The following is a 23,806-nucleotide window of genomic DNA, read 5'->3' on the forward strand; positions in this document are numbered from 1 at the left end:
GTGATTAATTGTTTTGTACGACAATGCAACTATATTAGTTAAATGATGAACATTTGCACAAGTGCACTTTATATGCACATTTTATGTGCATGACCTGAGGAAGCATTATATTTTGGGCAGCAGTGATGTTTTACCTATTATTTCCCACTTTCCTCCCCAAGCTCAGCGACCAGGATGGTCTAAGTGCTGCAGGCTTCTCTGTCTGTTATGAGATTACTGGGTCCCAAATGAAATAGAGTCATATGCAAAGGTTGGGAGGCCAGGGAGGAGTCAGACAGGGCTGAGGTAATGTCAGTGTGTTCCTGCTCTTTATTGGGAGCAACACAGACAGAACCTCCCCAGCACATACACACACGACACACATACATGCATTTCCCTGTATCGATTAGATGGGCAAAAAAGGGTTGAGGTCAGCAGGCATATGTCTGAATTTCTTTCTCTCTGTCTCTCACACTCCATTTGTCTCTGTCTGATTCGATACTCTTCGCCCCCCCATCAGGGGGCCATGCTTCATCCATACATCTGCGACTCCCCTCCCCTGACCTGCTCTCACTCTGTGGTTTTTTTTGTGTCCGTCTCTTTGCCCTTCACTTGACATGCATGAATCAATCAGTCAATCTAATTTCTTTCAGAGCAAAGCCTGATGGATTTGCCTCGGAGCCATCGTCCTGATAAAGTAACAGTATCCACAGGGTAATTATATTCCAAATTATTTGCCACTGTGGATTGGATTTAGCTTCATTTTCACTTATTAAGAGAAACAACAAAACACGTACAAATAAATGCAGAAATGCATTTCATAGAAAAACTCGGGGTAAAATGGGGTAAACAGACCCCCGGAGGAGTGTGAGATTGGGTCAGGTGCTCAAGATGATTATGGAACAGACATTGCTACCATATAAATGTTTCACCTGTTCTATTTTCTCTTTTCCTCTTGCAGATTGCAGCCTATTGTTTTCTTTTGTTCATAACACATAATTATCACAACAGGACTCAACGTGAATGAAACAATTAATGGTTTATTTTCAGTGCATTCACACGAAACGCTTTCAACTCAATTCAATTCACAATAAACGTGTTCAGCCAACAATAGCGAGGTTCTCTATTTTTTTTCTAAATAGCTGCGCACAACCTTAAATTCAAGCTTTGAAATTTCAAATGAATGATAGATCATAGTGATAATGATTAATGATGATGGTGACAGTGATTCCTCTTTAATTAGGAGTATAAGAAAAAAGGCATTGGCTCCCCCCGCACTGAATAGTGGAGCGATGGATGAAATAAAATCAGGCATATTTACAACCAATTCAAATCTGGATCTGAATGTGGTTCCATTGGTTGAGGTTCATTCTACTAAGAGCCATTCTTGTTATTGCTCTGTACCTGCATGTAAATGCATGCAGGTGCAGCCAATGACTCTTACAAGCTCACTGTTGTTACATTTAACAATTAACTGAAACCAAGATTGAAAAACTATGTCACAGTGTAGTGATATATCATGTCTGTTTAAAATAAAATGTTTTTTCATCTACTCGATCATTTACTCTTGGAGCCCCGAGACGTGATTTGTAAAGTAGAACATGGCGCATCTGCGTGTAAGAGTCGGGCAGAGGAGGGTGTGAAAATAATTGTAAAGTTGCAAGACTTGAAAATGTGAGATTTCTAGACATGACATGTACAGAATGAGTCCATAACACCATGGCAAAGCTTGATGGGACTCATGGATGGTGGGAGGATGCAGATCTCCACCGTGACAGAGCTCAATCACATCCAAATGTCATCACTCATGTAAGAAACGACCAAAACAGACTCTCTTGATTTCCAACAGCCCTCTGATTGAGGGCCCGGTCCCGTAACCCCTCCCATCAGGGAACTAATACATTAAACAAGCCACGTCTGAATCTTAACACTTTCCCTCACAGATAGAGCTGATAGCTGATCAATAGTTGCCAGACTCAATCAATCACTGAGCTCCCGCGCAACCCGACAGCCTCTCCCGTCGGTGTTTTAGACCCAGCTGCCTCGGCTCCAGGGCTGGTTTGTCCTCCAGCGCCTCTGTCATTTGTCTCTAGATTTCCCTTCCATCTGATCGCACCAGTGCTTTTCAAATGCCCTTTCCCCGTGTCCTTACGCTCAGCCTGTGATTTATACTGTATGTGTCCCTGGTTACAGCCGAGGACGCTACCAGATCAAGCTCATTTGCACAGAGCCATTTAGTCTCACATTCATATTTCTAACTCAAACAAATTAAACAATATGCCACTGGGGGTGAGGTGATCCCACATTTATTTACACTTCTTTAAGTATTTAGAAACTGCCTATTCACACAAATCTTTTATAACCAGGGTGGATGTTAAATCGAGGATGGATTTTACACTCAGTTCCATTAAACTGTTTTATTTTCTAATTTCTATGCATAAAACCTTGAAGATGTTCAGCACATCTCCGCTTCCTGCCTTTGCACTCGGACTGTGGGCGCTTCTTCTTCCTCTTCTTTTTCATTTTTGATTCACTCACTTGCCTCCACAGGCAATTCGCATGTGCAGTGAGGTGTGAAGGGAAAAAAAATTGTACCCTCGTTCTCCAATACATTCATGGCCATTTACACACACTCGCAGACATGCATATACTGTAAAGACAAAACGTTGTTGTTATTCATGCAGAGAGATTCCCGCACACGCTGATGTCATTAATATGCGTTTAAAGAAAAATGCTTGTTCGCAGGGCTGGACCGGGACCTATCATGGCTGCCATCTGTGGTCCCAACTCTGTAAATCAACTGCTCTGAATGACTCTAACTATGTAGATGTCTGTCAAGGATGGGAAGGTTTTTATGACAGTCATTTTCCAGGGTCCCTTATTCTGTCTGCTTCTCCCATTTACATTTATCACATTCGGCAGACTCTCCTCGAGACCAGAGTCAAATGGTGCTCATTAAGACAACACCATTAGATCAAATGAATACTCACATTTTGCTGCAATCAAACCATCTCTGTGATCTGCTAATTATGAGCAATTTAAAAACTACACTTGCTCCTACATAGCATCTGTGCTCCTTTGTCTTTTACTGGTTCTAATGAAGTCGCTGCAGGCACACAAATGCCTCGGGTCATTGATTCCTACATTCATTGATATCTATTTTAAAGGATCCACGCAGGCTCCAGATAGACGATCTATAATCTGACCCCATTTTGGGATCTTTTCCCCTATTGAAAGGTAAACATCTTCCTATGCATGTAGAGTGTTTATAGTGTGCAGTCCCTGTGTTCTTGGTAAAAGCTCATAGCTCATGGCTGTCGGTTTGTGCACCATCTGCTGAGTAAACACGTTAACTGCAATCTGACACGAAAAGGCAGGAGCCCAGCAGAACATGTAGATTTCTGCTGCTGTTTTTTATGGAAAGAAATGTGATTGTGTTACACTTGACATTTGTATCCCTTTGATGCCTCTCCACTACAAATCAACATGACTGCACAAGCGTACAGAAAAATCGACAAAAAATGTAGGACTATACATATATACATATACATAATTTTCTTTACCCTACAAATTGCAGATGCTACTAAATTATGCAGTGGCTATTATCTTTACTACTTATTTTTGCTTTTACTTCCTCATGCTGCTGTTAAAGGCTTCAGGGTAACATTGTGGCTGCTGTTCTAAGCGTGACATAAAGGTAAGAGTCTTCTGCAGTGTGAAGTAACATGTTTATTCAGGTAATGAGAGAGGATAAGGAATACAAAACAGCACCGTGAAGATAATGAGCAGATACAAAGTGTGCTTTACAAAATCATACTTCATAACAGCTCAACATTTGCCCTTAGATGTCACTTTCTTAACTTACTTATATAGACGGAATACAAACTAATTACAGCCTGTTGTGCAGTATATAAAAAGGAGGGTGCATGAACACTCATGACAGTAAACGGCTGCTGATATAGAACATTGCATTAAGCAGACGTTCTACATGTGTAGTGTAGAATTTACAGTATTACCCGTATCAGCAAAGCAGATTGACAAGGTTTCAAATAGCCTCCACGAATTAGGAGGGTCAAGCTTGTGTCAGGGTACGGGTTAAACCGCAGGGACTCAGCAGATCACACCCTACACAGTGGGTGTATAAGGAATGCAAAATGCTTAAATTAAGCCCCATTGACAATCATATGAACCAATGTGTCATAATATCCTCTGAGAGCTTGTCACCACTTTCAGACACTAAATCAAAAATGTCACCTTGGAGACAGAACATATGTGGACTTCCTATGTTAGCTTCCTATAGGATGAAGGAGATGAGAAGGTCGGCATGTTGGCATTCTGCCAAACTATCATTTGAACATTAATTTACATACAAGTGCTGTTTTGTAAAGCATCACATGTGAACACAGACACAGGGAAATATTATTAGAGTTTTACAAACATCAGGCCATAAATGGAATGTCAGGCAGGAGCCCAGACAAAGAGATGGTTGTAGTCCCCCGAAAAATAAGGACCTAGAAGACATATGATTTGAATATGCACCAATTGTAATAAACTGTAAACTATGAAACACTATATGTATATTAATTAGGATCCCCATTAGCTGCACCCTTGGACACACACAAGTTTTGTATTTTTATTCTACAATAATAATAATACACAAAAATAACAACAAGGCAACCACTACAAAGCTGAATTATGTAGTTTTCTTTAAGTGACCTTTTGAAGGAGACTATATTCTTGATCTGTTTGATAATAATTGGTAATTGGGCAGAATTACCTCTAAATTGTGACAGGCATGATGAAGAAATAAGTGAATTAATATCAGCACTAAATAACGGAGAGCACACATTTACATTGGGAGAAACGTCAGCAAAATGAGCTCAACTGATGTATTCGTTCCATGCTCCAGTCCAGTGGAGGGCGGTGTTGCAGCTATAAGCCTATGTGCCAACCACCGAGGGCAATTTATATAAGAGAAAGAAGAAGAACGTTACACACTCCGGTCAGCAGGTGGCGGTGTGCGGAACTCTGTTTCACAACAGAGAGACACGAAGCGGAAGAGACGTGGCACACAAACAGAGAGGGAGGAACCAGCTAGCTGCTGCTGCTACTTTACCGATGACAGCTTGTCTATCCGCCTCCCGTGAGGACCCGAGCAGGAAGCGTAAATGACAGCCACTCGAAGTCTGAACAGACCGGGACGTGATTAAAGTCTGTGTGACAGGTAAACACCAAGTAAGTTATCCCCTGAGCAGACACTTCCTCAACTCCTGCTGTTAGCTCTGTTAGCCTGCTAACGTCGCCTCACCTGATAACTTCCAGCTTAGCAGGCAGCTAATGCTAGTTCAGGTGAACGCTGGTAGGAAGGAGCTGGCGTTGGAGCTAACAAGACGTGTTTTTAGTTTGTGGTGTAACATGAAGTCAGCTTGTGTTTGTTTGGGCTAACTAGTGCAGGTACAGCAATACAAATCACGTCAGCAATCAGTGTGAGCTGCTCTAAGAGCTGAATGCTACTGATAAACAATCAATGATTGAATCAAATGGTTTCATGACAACCTGTCTATATCCATAACATGACGAGGATTTGTTTGTGAAAACAGCAACTCTGAGGCATTATACAATCATACCTATAAGAATTTGAATGCTGGTGTCATGACATCTAGGAGAGTATGTTTATCTCAATGTCACTATGCTTGAACAGAAATCTCAAAAACGTCACTTATTAACATTTGGATTGGCTTATGTTGGCCTTTTTCTTTTGTCTGATAGGGGACTACACTGTTGTTCCTGTTGTTTTACATATGAGTTTGTTTTGATTAGACTTCTCATCTTGTGTGCTGTCATATTCTGTCCTTATTTGTTATTGTAGTGTGTCGTACATATTAGACTGTAGCCATTTCAGGTTTCTCTGTCGTGGTTCTTGCTGAACTTGACATGCAGAAAGTTCAACTGTTAAAATGGAGCATTCATTTCATTATTGCTTGCTGACTGGGAAGTGTAATAGACCTTAATGCTTAATCAATCGTAATACATAATGTAGTATATATGTATTATAATGTATTATTATTGTTAACAAAATCAGTTTTGGTAACAGTTTGTGAGAATATGTTCACAATCCTCCTTCACAGTATTTATATTTATTGTTGTATGTCAAGATTCTTTGGAAAAATCAATTGGAAATTTGTAAAGAATAAAGTCTTCAGACAGTTAATTCAGTATTTAACCAAAGCAACAAAAAAATTACACATCTTGCTTCTGACACTGTTCACACTAGACAGCTGGGCAGTTTCTAGATTATGGAACAATGAGAACTGATATTGTTGTTGTATATGCATCTTTAGCAAACCTGCTGGACTGTTTGTTGTCATCCAAACAGAACAGGTGGCTATGGGTCTCTGCAAGTGCCCAAAGAGAAAGGTGACCAATTTATTCTGCTTCGAGCATCGTGTCAATGTGTGTGAGCATTGCCTCGTCTCCAACCACAACAAGGTCAGTGGGTCAATACGTATCACACTACGTGTATTTATGCAAAACATATTGTGCTCACATTAAAATTCTGCATATCCATCCCCTGCCCTTCAGTGTATCGTGCAGTCATATCTGCAATGGCTCCAGGACAGCGACTACAACCCTAACTGTGCTCTGTGTAATACTCTGCTGAATGCACAAGACACAGTCAGACTGATCTGCTATGGTAAGATTCTACATTTTCTATTTCTATTAAATTCATGGCGATGTTCTGGTCAAACAAATCACATGGAGAAAAAAAAAAGCCATTCCTTCCCTGTTTGGATTTCAAGAAATTGTTTTTGCCATCCACAGATGTGTTCCACTGGTCCTGTCTTAATAACTTGGCATCTCGACTGCCGCTCCACACGGCTCCAGCAGGGTACCAGTGTCCCACCTGTCAGGGTCCAGTGTTTCCCCCCTCTAACCTGGCCAGCCCAATTGCCGATGTGCTGAAAGAACAGCTGTCCTCTGTTAACTGGGCTAGAGCTGGTTTAGGGCTTCCGCTGGTAAGGGCCTGTTCCTGTTAAATCCTTTCTGCTCTCACAACCATTATAGTCTTTCTGAAAAGAATATAAGACACCCAGAATTGTGTGAACCCTCCGGCTGTATTTAAAATGCAAATTTAAAAAGAGGTAATGTTCAAACATTAATCAAGTGCAATCTCGGACTGACAGATTGAAGAGCCCATTGAGGTCCTTGAAGAGCCCACAGCAAATGATGTCACTGATTATACTGACTGGTCAACGTTTGAAGGTAAGACATAATGGGTTTTTTTCAGAGAATTTCAACACGTTACAATTTTTTGTCATTATGTTTCACATGTTATTGAAACCTACAATATATAACAATTCTTTAATCAAATGTCTTAAAACTATTTGAAACAACTTGCATCATCTAAAATCTTTCAAACCAAATTTAAATCAAGTTTTACAATCAGCTGTTTTTCTCCCTCCACTATTTGTATTGGCTTCTGCTTTGTTGCATGAATAAATCTTTAATACATTACCTCATCCATCAACTTGATTTACACCCGTGTTGCATCAGGTCGATTTTTAACATCATCTCCCATGATCCCATGCTGCTACACAACATCATCAAGCTAGATCTTTTGTTATCATTTTAATTGAAGGACTCCTAGTGGCTGAAGTTACATATTGCACTTTGGAGGTTTAGTTAATAGTGAAAGTCAACATTTGTACATATTGGGCCACATAATTAAATTATGTATTTTTCTGTCTCGACAGCACAAGAGCAAAGTAACATATACCCAAGCCACTCCTTCAACACCAGCGTCAGTCCACCACCAAACCCAGTCTCAGCTCCAGCACAGGAAGATCTTGGGGGTCTTCGTAAAAATGGGGATCCAAATTTGCAGGAGCAGTCTGTAATGAACTTTGCTTCTGCCAACTCCTGTGATACTGTAACATTACACTCAGGTAAAGCATTGAAAAGCCATCTGCATTCCCTTGTGTTGCCTAAAAGGTAAAAAAAACTCAAGACTCGTTTTTCTGTTTGTTGTTATATTCTCCAGCATCATCCCCAAGAAAGCTCTACGATACTCGAGACGTCGGCCAAAGCTCTGTCACACAGATTGACTTTGACGACGACAAATACCGGAGAAGACCAACGCTAAGTTGGTTTGCTCAAATTCTCAAGTAAGTTCTAAGAGTTGCTTTTGTGACACTTTGAATAAAGTTTTATGCCATGGTTTTGTGATCTCAAGTTAAACATGTATGAATCTTTTCAGGAACCGCACCGGTGGAAAGCGGACATCTCTGTCCTGGAGGCAGCGGGTCTTCATGCTCATTCTCGTTGGAGTTCTTGGATTTTTTACGTTGATAATCATCATGGCTAAACTCGGACGTGCCTCGGCTGGCTCAGACCCAAATTTAGATCCTCTTCAAAACCCCAACATTCGAGTTGGGAAAAACTGAACACGAGCCATCGATTCCTTCTCTTCCTTCTGTGTTACCTTGGGACTTTCAATACACGGTTATGCCAGTAGAGGGAGCTGTTTATCCAACTTGAGTGGAAAGAGATGCTGCATCTCTTCAAAATGGAATTACTGGATCCATTAATTTACATTAGCCCTTCTGACCATGAAAATATGTCACATCATTCAGGAGGTGCTCTGTGATTCCAGCAAAGCAACCTGAAAGTTTATTGTTCGACCAAGGCCTGAAATCGTGAACAGTAGATAAAGGGTCCAGTAAGTGTTGCTTTCGATTATCTGTTGACAAAGAGTATTTATATTTACTAACATTCGTCACTGACCTTTTTTAAGGTCAAATTTTAAGTTCATTAGAAACAAATTAAAACGATGTTGATGTTGAGAGAACATCCTTTGCTGGTTGAAAATGTCAGAATGTATATATATTCAGTTATGAAACGTTAAGTAACGTTCACAGGGTTACACACTGATTCCACATGTGGATTTGAATTGAGTGGCCTTACAGAATTGGTCAGAACAGGAATCAAATACCCCCTCACATGATTAACATAACTATTTATGGCTGTCTGCTTTATTTCTGAAATTGGGTGCATTGCTTTTAGACTTGCCATACATGTACATTTCCCTGATGTTTTTTTGACCGTCTATTAAAGGGGAATACTACAGAACTTCAGTATGTTCATATTTTTCACACTTTATGAATCATCTTCTGCTGTGCACAGGCAAAATCAAGAGTGAAGGATGTTGTATTATTTCAATTTCTATGATGATGAATAATATGAAGTTATAAAACAAATATATTATTGCTATTCAATATTTGACTGCAGTAGCTCAAACATCTGTTCTTCCTCTCCCTAGTTGTTAGCAACAGATTGTGACATATGGATACCACCATAGTAAATTGTTAATTTGTCAAAGAAGGAAAATAACACAACAAAATTGCACGATAACGGCAATTAACTACTCACTTAATAGCAATTCTCTATGGAGAAACTACATATTTCTCTGACCCCAGAAATAAAAGTTTACTTTGAAGATCATGTTTGGACCTTATTTCACCTGCAGTAAATACAAGCTAACATAGAGTCCCAGGGTTTGTTTGTGTTTATGACCCGATACTGTAAATGCCTCATTTTTTGTGTTATGACCAACAGAGATATGTTTGGACCAGATTCAAATTACAAATTTGTTGTTGAGTTCTATATGTATAATGAAATGGCACTTTTTTTTGCAGTAAAAAATGTTGTAACTAAAAATATTTTTCTGCATAATGTCACATTGCCATATCCCAGATACGTGTGGTAAAGAGGAATAGAAAAAAGAAAACGATCTTGTGTCTTTTTCTTTTTGAAGGAGAAGGTGGTTATTAGATGCTTCAGCCTTGAGCAGTACACTGAACTTTTGCTCAGAACGGGAAGTACCACTCAGATCCGCCTGTAGATAAAACCATATTAATTATCGACCTTGCACCACAAATACTTAGTATATCACCTCTCCTAGTGGTGTGACTGGCTCAGGACCTCGTCAGCAATGTCCTGTGAAAGTCAGTGAAGTCGCTGACTGGACAGAGCCCAGGGCCATTGACAACACACACTTTATATTTCTAACGTACACTCAGTGGTGTATAAAGCACTTGAAAGCCATACTTGAGTAAAAGTACAGATATCTTACCTGAAAGTGACTTCAGTAAAAGTAAAAGTCACCCGTCAGAAAATGACTTGAATAAAAGTCTTAAAGTAAATAAATACTCAAGTAAAGTACAGATATTTGAAAAATATACTTAAGGACATTAACAAAGTATTTCTACTTTGTTAGTTCCCACCACTGCGTACACTGGCTGTATATTTTACTCCCATAGGATAATAACTTACTACCTTGGCTTGGAATTAGCAGCCTATTTCCTCTGCGGAAAAACAATCTTTCTTGCATTAGTGTATGTTTTCTTATGAGTTTCAGAGAGTTACCTGCCGTAGAGGTTATGTTTTCACCTCTGTCGGTTGTGTGCAGTCTGGTTTGTTTGTTTGTTGTAAGGGTTACACAAAAACTTCTAAACATACTTTGGTGCAGATCCAGGATGTCTTTCTTTAACATTATAAGATGGGGTGTTTCTTCCTCAAATAATAATGGATCAGCCATATTTAAGAGGCTCATTTATCTAAATTTGTGCAATTCGGTGCAGCTTGAATTTTTGTATGTATGTGCTCTTCTGAGTGCCATCCTATTTGTGACTTATTCATAGGGAGTGTAACTTGACCTCATTGCCCTTTTCTTTTTTCCTCTAGTGATTTTTTAACCCACCATTATGACATGTATGTTGGCATACAGGTATTTCAATTCTCACAGGTCAATTAAATGAAAGGATTTTCCAATCTTAAAGCATTTCAGTCCTTTTAAAGCTTAGTGATTCTGCACTGCATGTGTGATGAACTACAGCAGGTGACGACTGCATGTTGATCTGTTCAAAAATCTGAGCAAAGTCGTCTCAAACAGGAAATACAGTTGGTCAAAGACTCACTGAGATGTGGTGAGGGTTGTTCAGCTCCAACACTGGCTATGATGTTCATTCACCTGAAATAGAGCTGAAGTAAACAAGCATATGTGGACATCTCATTGCCTAAAGTCATTTTACAAATTATGCAACAACTGTAACGGCCTCATTAGAACGAAAATGTAAAAAACAAAAACAATCTCACAATGTTCAACCAAGTATTTTGATAATGTGTCTAGTAGTTTTTGTGTAATCTTGTTTACAAACAGACGGACAGGTGTATTAAATCATGACTTCCTTGGTCGGAGGTAATAAGTTGCCTGACAAAATTGTATCAGAAACACCACAGTATAATAGGCAGTGGCATTCTGGCAGCATAGCTGCTGCTTTCTATTACTGGTCCTCTGATGTTCTAGATCCCCTTCGATGTAACGTTGTCACACACTGTCCTTGAGAACTCTCAAAATAACCCCTGGCGAGTGGTGTGAGTAAAAACTCACAGATACATCACATGTTCTCATGAGTTGCGTCCTCTGACTTTCCACTGTGTCTGGCAGTTGCGTAGGTTTGTCATTGATCGACAGAGGATCCGGGCCACATTACATTGATGTAGGGAAAGTCGCCCGAGGCTTTGAATATTATAATAAAGCCACTTTGAGATGAGGATTACAGATGTGACAACCCGACCCTTTGATTTCAGTTGTCTCATGTATTTCTTGGCACAGAACAATTTGTCATGAGCTGTTTATTAAAACATCATGTTGTCTGATGTAGTGCAATTACCTTTGTCACTCTATTGGCGTTCAATTATTTCTCAGTAGCTCTGAGTTATTACATTGCCCATTGCAGTGACATAATAGGGACATCCCGATCAATAACTTGCCACTCTGTAGTTATCGTGTGGACTGTAAGCCGCAAAGTTTCTCTCTTCCTCTGCTCTGCACAATGAAGGTTGAACGTTTGACATTTGCCCTCACGTCACAGCTTTGTGGTTCTTAACCCAGCATCATCACAGTTAACACATTAAGTGTTAAAAGTATGCTTTGTGAATATTCAAAAATTCTATAAAACAAACAAGCACAAAGCAAGTTGTGAGTGATATCTGATTCCCACACACAATACCATGCCTGCAGTTTTTTTATCATCCTCTGACATTTTAGTAAAGTGAGCCTCATAACAGACCCTTAACAAACCCCTGAAATCATGTCCTTGTGGCATTGTCCAAAGATCCCTGGAAAAAAAATATTGTATATATTGTTAGTATATTATGCAATTATTTAGTTTAAATTGTGGGTAACAAGAAGGCTACAGAGTGATTTGTACATTAGAACGGCATTTTGATAATTTATATTGGTATGTATTGAATGAATGTGCTGTACAATAGAGTTAATAGAGTTCAAATCTGTCAAAACTGGCTCCTCTGTCATTGGACAGAGCCAGAGTATATATATTGATGTGTGAATGTGACTCGTTAACATGTGCTTCGCACTTCTATTACGAGGGTCGTCACAGACAGGCTGCAATTCTGATACAAGGGGCATCTATGCCTGCGTCATCCGTGGAGCTTCCTGAGGACGTGAGTACAGATGTTTGCAGATGTATCAAGAAAATTAAAAGTCAAATATTTGATATAATGTTGAAAATAGAAGCACAATAGAAGAACTATACTTTTGTTGTTTTATAAATTGAATGTGTCATAATGTTGCCTGTATTTTACAATGTTGTATTTTTCACAAACAGTTTTCTAGTTGTACTTTTCTTTTTTTTCTTTTTTACAAATGATGCAGCAATACAATGCAGGTGCTGTTAAGTTAATATTAATCTTTTGGTATGAAATTTCATTCTTTTTTAAATCTAGTTTACATTACAACATTAAATAAAAAATAAAAATTGTGGATGTATTTTGTGGAAAGAGCATAATCATCATGACTGTGAACTATTTCACCAGGGAATCAATATTCTGACCGGTGACTCTCAGCTTACAGAGAGCAGATAAGTCCGAAATGTGTGACCATCAAGAAAAAGACCACAAGCGTGGAAAGACTGCAAACTCAAAATCTCACCCAACGACGAACCATCACCAAAATCAAGGCCGCCATCAACACCAACACAAGAAAAAGTCCCACCAGTCAGATGACACTCATAGCCAAGAGTAAGTCATGCAATTTTTCTACTCTCATTGCATTCGTGACAATCGGTATCTAATTGTTTCAGAAGAGAAAGAGATGGAAAGGTTCCGTGTTTAAAGTAGCAGAGAATCCCGTGTGACATTAACCTCTTGTTTTCTGTCAGAACTAGCACCCATTCATCAGCAGAGGGCAGCCTCTTCAGCGACCACCAGCCCGACCATCGACGACCAAGTGTCAATGACCAGACTCATCGTCCTCCCTCTCACCGTAACCATCACAAGCAAAGTCACCACCGGGTTTCTCTCACAGAAGCCTCCAGGAGTTCCTCCACTAGTTCCTCCTCACACTCCTCTTCCTCTTCCTCTTCCTCAACATCGTCCTCCCCTTCCTCCTTCTCCTCTTCTTCCCTCTCTTCCTCCTCCTCAGCATCTTCCTCCAGCCTGTCCTCTGACTCTAGTGGTGAGCGTTTGGACAAACCTCCACAGAGGAAGCCCCAGCACTCCCAGTCCTGTACTGATATTTCAGGGAAACGCAGGTATTCTGAAGAAGGAGACGACACAGCCCCGTTGATAGAGGGAGGGGGTGATCAAAACAAACAATCGACCAGAAAGAAAAGAGAGAAAGGCAAGTCCTCCCGCAACAGACCGAGCCACAGCAAGAGGCAGAAGACTGCGAGGGGCTCTGGAAATGATTTCCGCAAGTCCAAATCCATGGAGGCTCTCACTGGACCCAGAGACAGTGATGGCGATGGAAGTTTGGATGACATTGAACAAGAAACAAGTAAATGTGAAGCCAAGAAGAATTTAATGAAGGAAAAAAAGAAGTTCTCCGCTTTTCTGAATGAGATCACTAGGCAGGTGCTCAGCCCGATGAGACTCACCACCCTCGGGGTCACAGATGCTCAAAGACACTGCAGTCCACGGCAGGCCTCCTCCACCAGAGCCAGTAAGATAGACAGCCGCACTGAGAAACACAGACAGCATAGGAATCGGCCCACCAGTGCAGACTCAGTCACCTCCAGCAGACACTCTCACACCAGTCAGCGCTCCACTCGACTCTCTAACTCTCAGTCCTTCCCACACCACCACAGTTATGATTCTGCAGACTCGCCCAATCACATGTATCACAGGCCCAGAAGCTGCACTGACATCAGCCGTTTAAGAAAACCTCACACTCAGACTCCTCAGCATCACAACCGCTCTTCTTCCTATAAGTCCCGCCACCGTCACCAAGGAGATCACACTTCCAGTCACCATGATCATCACCATGACGAATGCAGGAGCCCAAGTCCTCAGCATCACCACGGACACTGCCGTCATCGTCATCGTCGTGGTGATCACCATAGCCCAACCCACCACCACGGTGAACACCACAACACTGTTCAGCACCACAGAGGCCACCACAGCCCATCCCATCACCGCCACTATGGAGACCATCATCATGGAGATCGCTACAGCCCAGCTCACCACCATGGACAGCACCACACTGCAACTCATCACCCCCATCGTCATGGAGACCATCGTGGCCCTGCCCGTCATTATCACCATGGGGAGGACCATGGTCATGCTCCTCACCATGAAGATAATACAACTCATCATTATCATCATGGAGACCCCCCCAACACAAGTCATCATCGAGAAGGTCGCCACAACCCAACACATGACCATGGAGACCACAATTCAGGTCACAATCCCCATAGCAGCCACCCAGACACTGACTGTCCTACTACACCACATCAACACAGACACCACAGCCTATCACCGATTGAGCACAGAGATTATCACAGCCGACAACATCACCATCACCATGGAGGCGACCAAAGCCCAGCACATCACCATCTCCATGGAGACCACCACAGCCCACCACATCACCATCACCATGGAGACCACCACAGCCCACCACATCACCATCACCATGGAGACGATCACAGTGAGGGCCATCACCATGGAGACGACCACAGATCACCACATCACCATCACCATGGAGATGACCACAGCCCACCACATCACCATCACTATGGAGACGATCACAGTGAGGGCCATCACCATCACCATGGAGACGACCACAGCCCACCACATCACCATCACCATGGAGACGACCACAGCCCACCACATCACCATCACCATGGAGATGACCACAGCCCACCACATCACCATCACCATGGAGACCATCACAATGAGGGCCATAACCATGGAGACCACCACAATTCAAGCCATCAGCATCACCGTAGAGACCACCACAGTTCCGGCCATCAGCATCACCATGGAAGCCACCATACTGAATCCCATCAGAATCACCAAGGAGACCACCACAGTCCAGGACACCAGCATAACCACGGAGACCACCACGCTGACACTCAAAAGCATCACCAAGGAGACCCGCCTGAGTCGCATCTCAACCAATCCTACTTCAAAAACAATGAGCATGACCATCAGGGCCATGGTGACCACCACCCTCATCTAAAGGGCCGTTCTGATGACAGTCCTCCTTCACACAGGAAGCCAGAGTCTCTAATAACTGAAGCAGACCCAGTCAAGAAGACTCTGAGCCGCTCCAGCCTGGAGGAGGAACGGACAAGTTTCACCGACTCATCGGCACATAAGGTTTGGCATTATATTCAAAACTCTTTCTGAAATCCACTGTTACTGCATGTTCAATAAGAAATTATTAACAGGTCAATAGTTTCCTGTGTTTTACTTTGTTGATTAACAGGTTATGCAATGATGTTCCACTCATTTGATTGTGTATTGATTTGTGTGCATGTTACTTTGTAACTTATAGATTATCTATTTCTGAACAATAGATTAGTTACATGCACAAACTAATTGAGTTTAATAATGGAAGTCCAAAGAATGCTTTTTGACTTTTTTTATTGCGCACCATAAATATTATTTCTTTTTTTTTGTTGGTCTTACTGCAGGAAGAGGCACATGAGATGGGTAGAATAATGTAAGTATGAGGTTACTCTGTTGATTATATTAATTTATAAAAGAATTCATCCATTAATTTGATGTGAATACCATGGAAAACACTGATACGTGTGATTTTACATCCAAAGGAATGAAAATACTTTGCTCATTGAACAAATGCACCAAAAGCTTGTGTACATTGTGTTTTTCTGTTATTGACAGAGTACAACAGGAGAAGAATGAAGGTCTGCATAGCAATTTGCTGAATACAGCAGTGAGGATGGAGTGTCTTGGAGAGGAGTTTGTGAACAGCCAAAAGATTTTGGAGGCAGAGCTCCAGAAGACACGTATGGAGCTCAGCAGCCTCAGCGATAAATTTAAGAGGTAAGGGAAGCAGGTTTATTCTTATGGATGATCTGCAACGGATTCTTAATCTCATCCCATGTGAGAGTTATTGTGGTCAGATTGAAATATATTTTATTCATGTGGACTACTGCACTCTTCCCCTCTCTCTGTCTTTAGACTCCATGACAGCTGCTCCTCAACACAACAGACCAATAATCTCCTGCAGCTAAAGCTAAACTCAGTGGTGAGAGTACTAGCATTTCTTAGTGTCTTTTATGAATATAAAGAAACTAGTTTTGACTCATGTGCCTCTTTATGCTCCCTGATTTATAGAAATCTTAGATCCGCCATTGACTTAAAGTTCATCTGCTGTACTTCCTGTGTTAGGCTCAGAATATGGAAGGAGAACGCGAGAGGTTGAACCAGCGTATCTCAGCGTTGACAGAGCAGCTCGCTGATGCCAAGTTTGGCAACAGTGTGGAAACATTCAAAGTAAGATGTTGACCTTTAAGTTCTGCGCAGACAGTCACTGTACAGACACATTCCTATTCAGTGGTGACAAAAATTGGATATCTGTCAGCCACTGTGGCGTAAAACTACTCAACTATGTTAAACAACTCAAATATGAATGATCCTATGTGAAAGGTTTAATGTGCCAAACCAACATCCACTTTCAGGCTGGCGATGCCATTAATCCAGTGGTTCTGCCCATCGCTCCCCCTCCGGCTCAGTTCATGGACACCCATAACTACGGGAACACTAACACCGGCGGCCAGGACCAGTCTCTAGGGTCAGTTCCAGAGGAGGAGGAATCTGACTGGTCAGAGATTGGGGACGAGATCCCACGATTTATATTGACTGGATCGAATAGAATTCATGCGTGGAGACACCAAGAAGCAGACGTGGACAAAGACAGCGAGTCAGGGGGTGAGGAAACTGTAGGCCGGCTCTCTGCACAACTGTGGCAGACATCTCATCTCCAATTCAAAATCCATAATGAGATTTTACCAGCACCGCAAAGCAATGCTTGCCCTACTGGCTTTAAGAATCTGTCTGACAGCATGACAGCGGAGGGCAATTACAGGATCACCTCAAGTCCAAACCTTGGCTCCTCCATCCTGATCCGGTCAGCCAGCCTGGAGGAAATTCCTCTGGCACGGCATCACATGCAAAAGGAGCTGAGGGGCACAGAGGCCATGATGGACCTCCACCACCCCCAGGAGGACGTTATCGGGGATTTAGATAATGAGATCATTCATCATTGGAGAACAAACAGTGACAGGGAGGCAGCTATGGGGATGCTGGCGGAAAGCAGGATGTCAGACGTAAATAGTGGCCTGGCCAGCCTGCAGACGGCTGAGCAGATGCTCAACCACTTCATACGTGAATCACAGGCCAGTGAAGACAAAGGTCAGGGCAGGGCGGAGGTGCACGGCTGGATGGGAGGGATTCCAGACGAGGTGTTGAAAGTGGAGCGTACTAAGCTCTGACAGTAGCATGAGGCTACTGAAATCGTCCTTTTGTCGGGTTGGTTTCAAGGGAAAGTTCAATTAAGCTAATTTAGTTTGGTCCAATAACTGTAACTGCTAAACTTTAGGACTCACCGTTTTTGTTCCTAAATAAAAAACAATACAACCAAACATCTGCCAAGTGGTGCTGGAGGCAACATGAATATTATATGTCTATAATATGTAAATAATAAATATGGTTTTAATAAACAATATTGTTCAGTGTTTCCTCTTCACCTTGGATTTGCTAATTTAATGGTAAAATAGATAAAGATATGTATTTTTGTTGTATTGATCCACATATATGCAATTGTTATTGTTTGTGTTTTCGCTTTATTGGATGAAACATGTATTTGTATAATGAGTAGTCCTTGTGTATGTAGACACATTTCCCAGTAGTAGAACATATGGCTGTAGACTATTACATATATATATGTATTTATACACACACAAAATATGTTATAATGTTGTCTCAACTTTAAGTGTGGTCCTTTCTTTGTGTGAAACATGTAATTCCTCTGGTTGCAATAACTAACATGGTAAAAGAAATGCTTGCATAAACAAATTCTGCAAGCTTGTGTAAATGTAACCCATGTAACTCTGTCCATATAAAATTTAATAAAGTATAGGAATAAACAGTTGCTACATTTGTTTAATTTCTGACATTTTTTCAACCTGTAGAGATAAAGCTATATTTAGATCTCTGACATCCTTGTGGGGATTATAGGAAAATCAACACTTACTCTCTCTGCCACTACACATTCCTTTATACTGTTGTTGAGCAGAAACAATTCCTCAATGTAAATAACTGGCAGTGGACATTTATATATTTTTTTCCAACTTTCCCTTTGAAAGTCACATTCATTACGAAAAGTAAAACTAAATGAATAGAAAGACAAAAAATTATTATGATGATTTTTTTATCGGAATATAGACATTTCTCTCAGGTCGTCTCTTGCTCAATATACCAAAAACAAACTATAAAAAAGTTTGGGGAAGCAGCTTTTCCTGTATATGCACCAAAGGCTTGGAACAAACTCTCACTACACATCAGACATGCTTCTTCTGTTGATAGTTTTAAGGAACAACTCAAGACCTATTTCTACAATCTACAATCTGTTATATTTTTATTCTTACATTTTTATTGATTAAGATTTTTTCCTCAGTCTTTGTTTTATCGCAAATATGATCTTATTGATCTCTTATTTAGGTATGAAAGGTGCTGTATAAATGTATTATTATACTATTATTATCAAAATTCTTAAATTATTGAAACACATCTCCTTGCTATGTTGTCTTTTAATCTCAGATTTAAGTCTGTTTAGATGTGCATATGAGGTCGTGTCATGAGCATATGTTACTGTGCACAGCTAACACATTAAGATAATATCCACCTCCCTGTCAGGTTCAATTTGGTTTGTCATCTGTGTCCCTTGGTGTGAGTGATGGGTGCTGATCTGACAATGGCCTGGATTCACAGACCACTTTAATAGGATAGGTAGGCATTAGAGGTAAGACACTCCCGACATTCAGGTTCTGCCAAATCCAGTATGCCAAATCCACTGTGTGGCACACTGGACGGTACACAGTGGTCGGTGGAGATAACTGGTCTTTTTTCTGCCCTTTTTGGGAAATCGAATAAGGTGAATTTGGATGCTCTAAAGTTTTATAAATGTATTCTCTAAGGATTTTGTGGTCGTTTCTCAAGACTTTTTAATAGATGTTTTATAGTATGTTTTTAATTTCGCCTGCAGTGTTTCCTCTTCTTTATTTTCCAAATTCAGAGTTTAAGTACAGTTTATCATCTCCCTCACTGAGGCTTTGGAGTTGTGCCTCTCACCTCTGCTCCTCTCTCACAGACAAAGCACAGCATCGTCCCTCGTCGCCTCGTCGCTCTCCTTCCCCTATTCCCTCAGTGAGACCCGGAGCCCCTCGCTGCAACCATGGTGGTGATGAAGATGAAGTTCCCCTTTGAGAAAAGGGTGAAGCTGGCCCAGGGTCTGTGGCTCCTCTCCTGGAGTGCCACAGTGGCCGGGGCCATGACCTTCACCCTGGGGTGCCTACTTAAGACAGAGCTCCGCAGACGGTCAGAGGTACTTTTTTAAATGTTTATTCCAGGACTTTAAAGCTTCGTTCATACATCCAAAGTTTTGCTATTATTCATTTTAAAGTGTTATGATCATAAAATTGTGTAATTGTAATTGGGCCGCGTTTCTTGGTGGAATAGAGACTTTACAGTACATTGGAGTTTGTGGACGTACTGTGTTCAAACTTGTTAAAAAAACAGATAACACATTAGAATGTTATGATTTTTAACTGGTAATTGTGCACCAAATATCTACATTTCAGGCAGGGCCAATCCAGCTGTCCTTCAAAATGTCAAACATTTAAAATCAAAATTTGAAAATGGAGTTGAATATCTTGAGAAGATGAATAAATGTCCTTATAAACTGGAAACAACTGTGACCCACTTTAGCTCTTGAGTCATCATTTAATAAAACCAGGCTCTGTCAGTCTTAATCATCCTAATCCACTGTTCTGAAGACTGGCATTATACCTTTTGAGTATAATCAAAGTTATGTTTAAGCTTATGTTAATGTATTTCAATATTATATTGGAATAGTTTGCGTTTTTTTATCGTGTTCAGCCTCCAACAACATCATCTTCACAGCTTTCACTTTCTTTTGCAAGGTTTTAGGTGTTTATAAAAATAACTAATATATTTCAGTGATTACAAATATATGTGACCCTAACACACATGCACACACAAGTAAACACACTAGCTTGTTCAAATATCTTTTAACCAAACTCTGAGTGTCAGCCTGTGAATTTCCAGACAAGCATAATGTTTGGTTTGCCAAAATAGGAGAGGATGCTGCTCCTGGAGCTCACACATTCATGTAAGAACTCATCTACCCTCATGTAACCTGACAGAGCAACAGCACATTGAAACTAGTGGATAGAAGAAAACTGTGTTGACTTATCTGTCTGTTTATGTGCTTGTTGGTCACTTTCCTCAACAACTCTCAGGATGTTAACCACATACTTATTTTTCAACAGAGTATTTAAGACTGTAATCCTGATAAATAAAATGCAAATTATCCTACATTATTATAGTATATATGTGTGTGTTTAGGACTTCTACCATGTCCATAAAAAATAAAAAACAACAAAAACATTTGAAACTAATTCACCTTACTATTCATCCCGAAAGATAAAAGTATGAAAGATCAATGAAAGACACCAATTTGAGATTTTCCTTCTAAATCAAATGTCACTTTCAGTACATTAATTACATTACTGTTTGACTTTATTACAGGTAATGGAGAATGGAGACATCCATGTTGTGCCCAACACCCTGATGATAGTTGGTCTGGCCTCCCTGGGGATCAACTACTTTGCTTCAAAGATCTGTCAAGATGCCCTGGAGGCCGGGCGATTCCCTCGCTGGAAGAACTTCTTGAAGCCCTACTTTGCCATCTCCTGTTTCTTCACTGTGCTCATGCTGCTAGCCGTCATCATGAGCTACGCAATGAAGGGCAGCCTGGAGTCTTCCCTGAAGGGCGGCCTGAAGAACGGCATCCGATTCTACAAGGACACAGACACCCCGGGCCGCTGCTTCCAGAAGCAGAACATCGATCGGCTGCAGCTTGAGTTTAAGTGTTGTGGAAACAGTGACTACAGGGACTGGTTCGAGGTCCAGTGGATCAGCAACCGCTACCTGGATTTCAGCTCTAAGGAGGTCAAAGAGTAAGTGGTGTAAAATTGTTGGGAGAGGTTTCCACATCAGTGAATATGAAAATTCAACAGTCAGGGACATTACAATACTGTTTACTGGTGAAAACATCTCTTATCTGACACATGTTTCCTTTGGTTACTTAGCCGCATCAAGAGCAACGTAGATGGCCGTTACTTGGTAGATGGTGTCCCGTTCAGTTGCTGCAACCCCAGCTCTCCGCGGCCGTGCATCCAGTATCAGCTCACCAACGACTCGGCTCACTACAACTATGAATACCAAACGGAAGAGCTCAATATCTACCTCCGAGGCTGCAGAGAGGCCCTTGTCAACTACTATATGGGTCTGATGAACACCATCGGGGCTGGAGTGCTGTCAGTCTTAGTCTTACAGGTACAGCATTAGAACAATTAAAGTGGCCCCACAGTGACTCCACGCAAGATTGCTGGTGCTTAGGGGCCAGGAAATTGATCCTTTATGTATTGATACAGCTGCGAAGAGGTTATAGATATAGATACATAGATATCGTGAATGCAGCTCAACATCTCACATTTCTCCACCTTCCTCCTCCCCAGGCTTCTGTGCTGGTGAGCTTGCGGTTCCTGCAGACCGCCATGGAGGCCTTGGAAGGGAAGGAAAACACAGAGATTGAGACAGAAGGCTACCTGCTGGAGAAAAGCGTGAAAGACACCTTCATGGAGTTCATTAACCCCGTGCTGAAGTTCTTCATGCTCACAAACCAGGTGGAAGAGGGCACTACTGCAGCGGGAGAGACCCCAACGGCTACGGCCTAAACAACAAATGACGCACACACACATATGTAAATAATTTTTACACAGAGAGGGCGATCAACAATTTAGGTCTAGTATTTTTTTATTATCAGATGATCATCACTGGTAAACATTTACTATCTCACTATTGCCCATTCATTTTTCCCACACTGTATTATACCAGAGAAGAGCCACCCGCAGAAGTTAGTGTAAACCCATGATTTCTTCTGCTCCTTTAAATGGATAAATCACTGACCACATGCTCTATCTTTTATTATTCCTCATTTTTTATAATAATAAACCCTTTTATTGTTACATTTGTTTCCAAAATACACAACATCATATCACTGGTTTATTGTCATGCATTGCTAATTTCACTACTACAATGCTTTTCTATGTATAATCAATTCAAATATAAAGAATAAAGCAATCATCGGCCGATCAAACAATCACTGGGTAATTATTAATTCATAAGGAAAAGTACAAAGATGACTTTTGGTTCTACAAAAACAAGGATGTTAAGCTGCATTGTAGAGAGACGTGAGGCACAATTCCCTGCGGTGCAACAGGATAATGACATATAATGATAGTTTACCTTTTTAAAGTTTGAAGATACCGATTAGCTGATGCAATGGAGTAACTTGTTTAAACTCTTTTCTATTGTAAATAAAATGCATGCATATGATATTCCACATGTCACTCTCAATAACTGGGGCTCTAAGGTACAACTTTCTCCTTGCTTGTGAAAAGAATAGGATTAAGAGGATTGATGTATCAGTGTCGATAATGCGATGAAAGCCATCAACTGTGTCCTCTGTTCTCTCACCTTTGTTAAAGCTGTTAATCCTGTTTATTAATAGGCCACTCAGCCTGCTGCCATGGCAGGTATACCCCTGTGTCAGGTGGATGTAAGATTAAGGTGCAGGCTGTTTCTGAGGCTTGTTTCATTACGACAACTGATTTTGCCGCACAAAAGAAAATAAACTGAACTCCATTTTTCACTTTTCCCCTTACTTTTACCCCCCAGTGGTTAATTAGGCGTAATTATAAAAGAATTCTGCAGTCTTTTTATCTCCAGAAAAAATAAATTGTCCCTTCTCCGGAATCTATTTGTTATATCTACCCATGAGAAAAGCTTTATTAAAAGCCCTCTTAAAATCATGACTGTGTGCTGAGTGTTTTTTTTTAGCTCACATATTTGGGTGTAGAATCACCAATAAAGCTGGATAAGGATGGTACGTATTCTTATTGCAAAATAGCTGGGCTGTATATTTGACTAAGCAAACGTAATTATCAGTGCAATTATTATTGCTGTTATATTCGGCTTAATTCTCAAAGCTCTCTGTCTTTCTGTATGTGGAAATCCTATTTCATGAATTGTTCATCTTAACAACTTCACACTTTGCTGATATATTGTCTAGAGCCCAAAGAATGCCAGTGTTGAATTTCATGCGATTTGGACATGTTCAATACGTTCAATA

At 40.9% G+C, this 23,806-nt stretch overlaps 3 protein-coding genes across 4 annotated transcripts; all 3 read left to right on the forward strand.

Annotated features, from left to right (window-relative positions):
• The first annotated feature begins 5,027 nt into the window (after positions 1-5,027).
• On the forward strand, positions 5,028-9,108 carry zfpl1 (zinc finger protein-like 1). Of its 2 annotated transcripts, none has more exons than XM_062406123.1 (8): positions 5,028-5,214; positions 6,356-6,468; positions 6,562-6,673; positions 6,802-6,995; positions 7,164-7,242; positions 7,734-7,925; positions 8,021-8,144; positions 8,237-9,108. In XM_062406123.1, exons 2-8 carry the CDS (start codon positions 6,367-6,369, stop codon positions 8,421-8,423), a joined length of 990 nt encoding a protein of 329 aa, XP_062262107.1. In that variant the 5' UTR covers positions 5,028-5,214; positions 6,356-6,366; the 3' UTR covers positions 8,424-9,108. The 2 variants fall into 2 exon arrangements, with proteins under 2 accessions (XP_062262107.1, XP_062262108.1); XM_062406124.1 differs by having other exon boundaries at positions 5,028-5,203.
• A 3,823-nt stretch (positions 9,109-12,931) lies between these two features.
• si:dkey-273o13.3 (LIM domain-containing protein A) lies at positions 12,932-18,442 on the forward strand. The gene is made up of 7 exons (XM_062406555.1): positions 12,932-13,080; positions 13,221-15,660; positions 15,978-16,006; positions 16,189-16,350; positions 16,489-16,555; positions 16,699-16,803; positions 16,989-18,442. Exons 1-7 carry the CDS (start codon positions 12,932-12,934, stop codon positions 17,799-17,801), a joined length of 3,765 nt encoding a protein of 1,254 aa, XP_062262539.1. The 3' UTR covers positions 17,802-18,442.
• An 860-nt stretch (positions 18,443-19,302) lies between these two features.
• rom1a (retinal outer segment membrane protein 1a) lies at positions 19,303-23,012 on the forward strand. The gene is made up of 5 exons (XM_062406121.1): positions 19,303-19,462; positions 19,679-19,912; positions 21,139-21,569; positions 21,702-21,948; positions 22,131-23,012. The coding sequence occupies exons 2-5, from the start codon at positions 19,763-19,765 to the stop codon at positions 22,347-22,349; spliced, it is 1,047 nt and encodes a 348-aa protein (XP_062262105.1). The 5' UTR covers positions 19,303-19,462; positions 19,679-19,762; the 3' UTR covers positions 22,350-23,012.
• Positions 23,013-23,806: the final 794 nt, after the last annotated feature.

The sequence above is a fragment of the Platichthys flesus genome, chromosome 15, assembly GCF_949316205.1.
Source record: "Platichthys flesus chromosome 15, fPlaFle2.1, whole genome shotgun sequence".
Taxonomy (NCBI): Eukaryota; Metazoa; Chordata; class Actinopteri; order Pleuronectiformes; family Pleuronectidae; genus Platichthys; species Platichthys flesus.

What these genes read in the sequence shown, in the direction of transcription:
- zfpl1 (XM_062406123.1), top strand. Translation starts at nt 6,367, where the DNA reads ATGGGTCTCTGCAAGTGCCCAAAGAGAAAGGTGACCAATTTATTCTGC. An exon ending in CTGGTTTAGGGCTTCCGCTG is followed by an intron (nt 6,996 to 7,163) that starts GTAAGGGCCTGT and finishes TCGGACTGACAG; the next exon opens with ATTGAAGAGCCCATTGAGGT. An exon ending in TACTGTAACATTACACTCAG is followed by an intron (nt 7,926 to 8,020) that starts GTAAAGCATTGA and finishes TATATTCTCCAG; the next exon opens with CATCATCCCCAAGAAAGCTC.
- si:dkey-273o13.3 (XM_062406555.1), top strand. Translation starts at nt 12,932, where the DNA reads ATGTGTGACCATCAAGAAAAAGACCACAAGCGTGGAAAGACTGCAAAC. An exon ending in GATGACACTCATAGCCAAGA is followed by an intron (nt 13,081 to 13,220) that starts GTAAGTCATGCA and finishes GTTTTCTGTCAG; the next exon opens with AACTAGCACCCATTCATCAG. An exon ending in ACAGTGTGGAAACATTCAAA is followed by an intron (nt 16,804 to 16,988) that starts GTAAGATGTTGA and finishes ATCCACTTTCAG; the next exon opens with GCTGGCGATGCCATTAATCC.
- rom1a (XM_062406121.1), top strand. Translation starts at nt 19,763, where the DNA reads ATGGTGGTGATGAAGATGAAGTTCCCCTTTGAGAAAAGGGTGAAGCTG. An exon ending in AGCTCCGCAGACGGTCAGAG is followed by an intron (nt 19,913 to 21,138) that starts GTACTTTTTTAA and finishes ACTTTATTACAG; the next exon opens with GTAATGGAGAATGGAGACAT. An exon ending in AGCTCTAAGGAGGTCAAAGA is followed by an intron (nt 21,570 to 21,701) that starts GTAAGTGGTGTA and finishes TTGGTTACTTAG; the next exon opens with CCGCATCAAGAGCAACGTAG.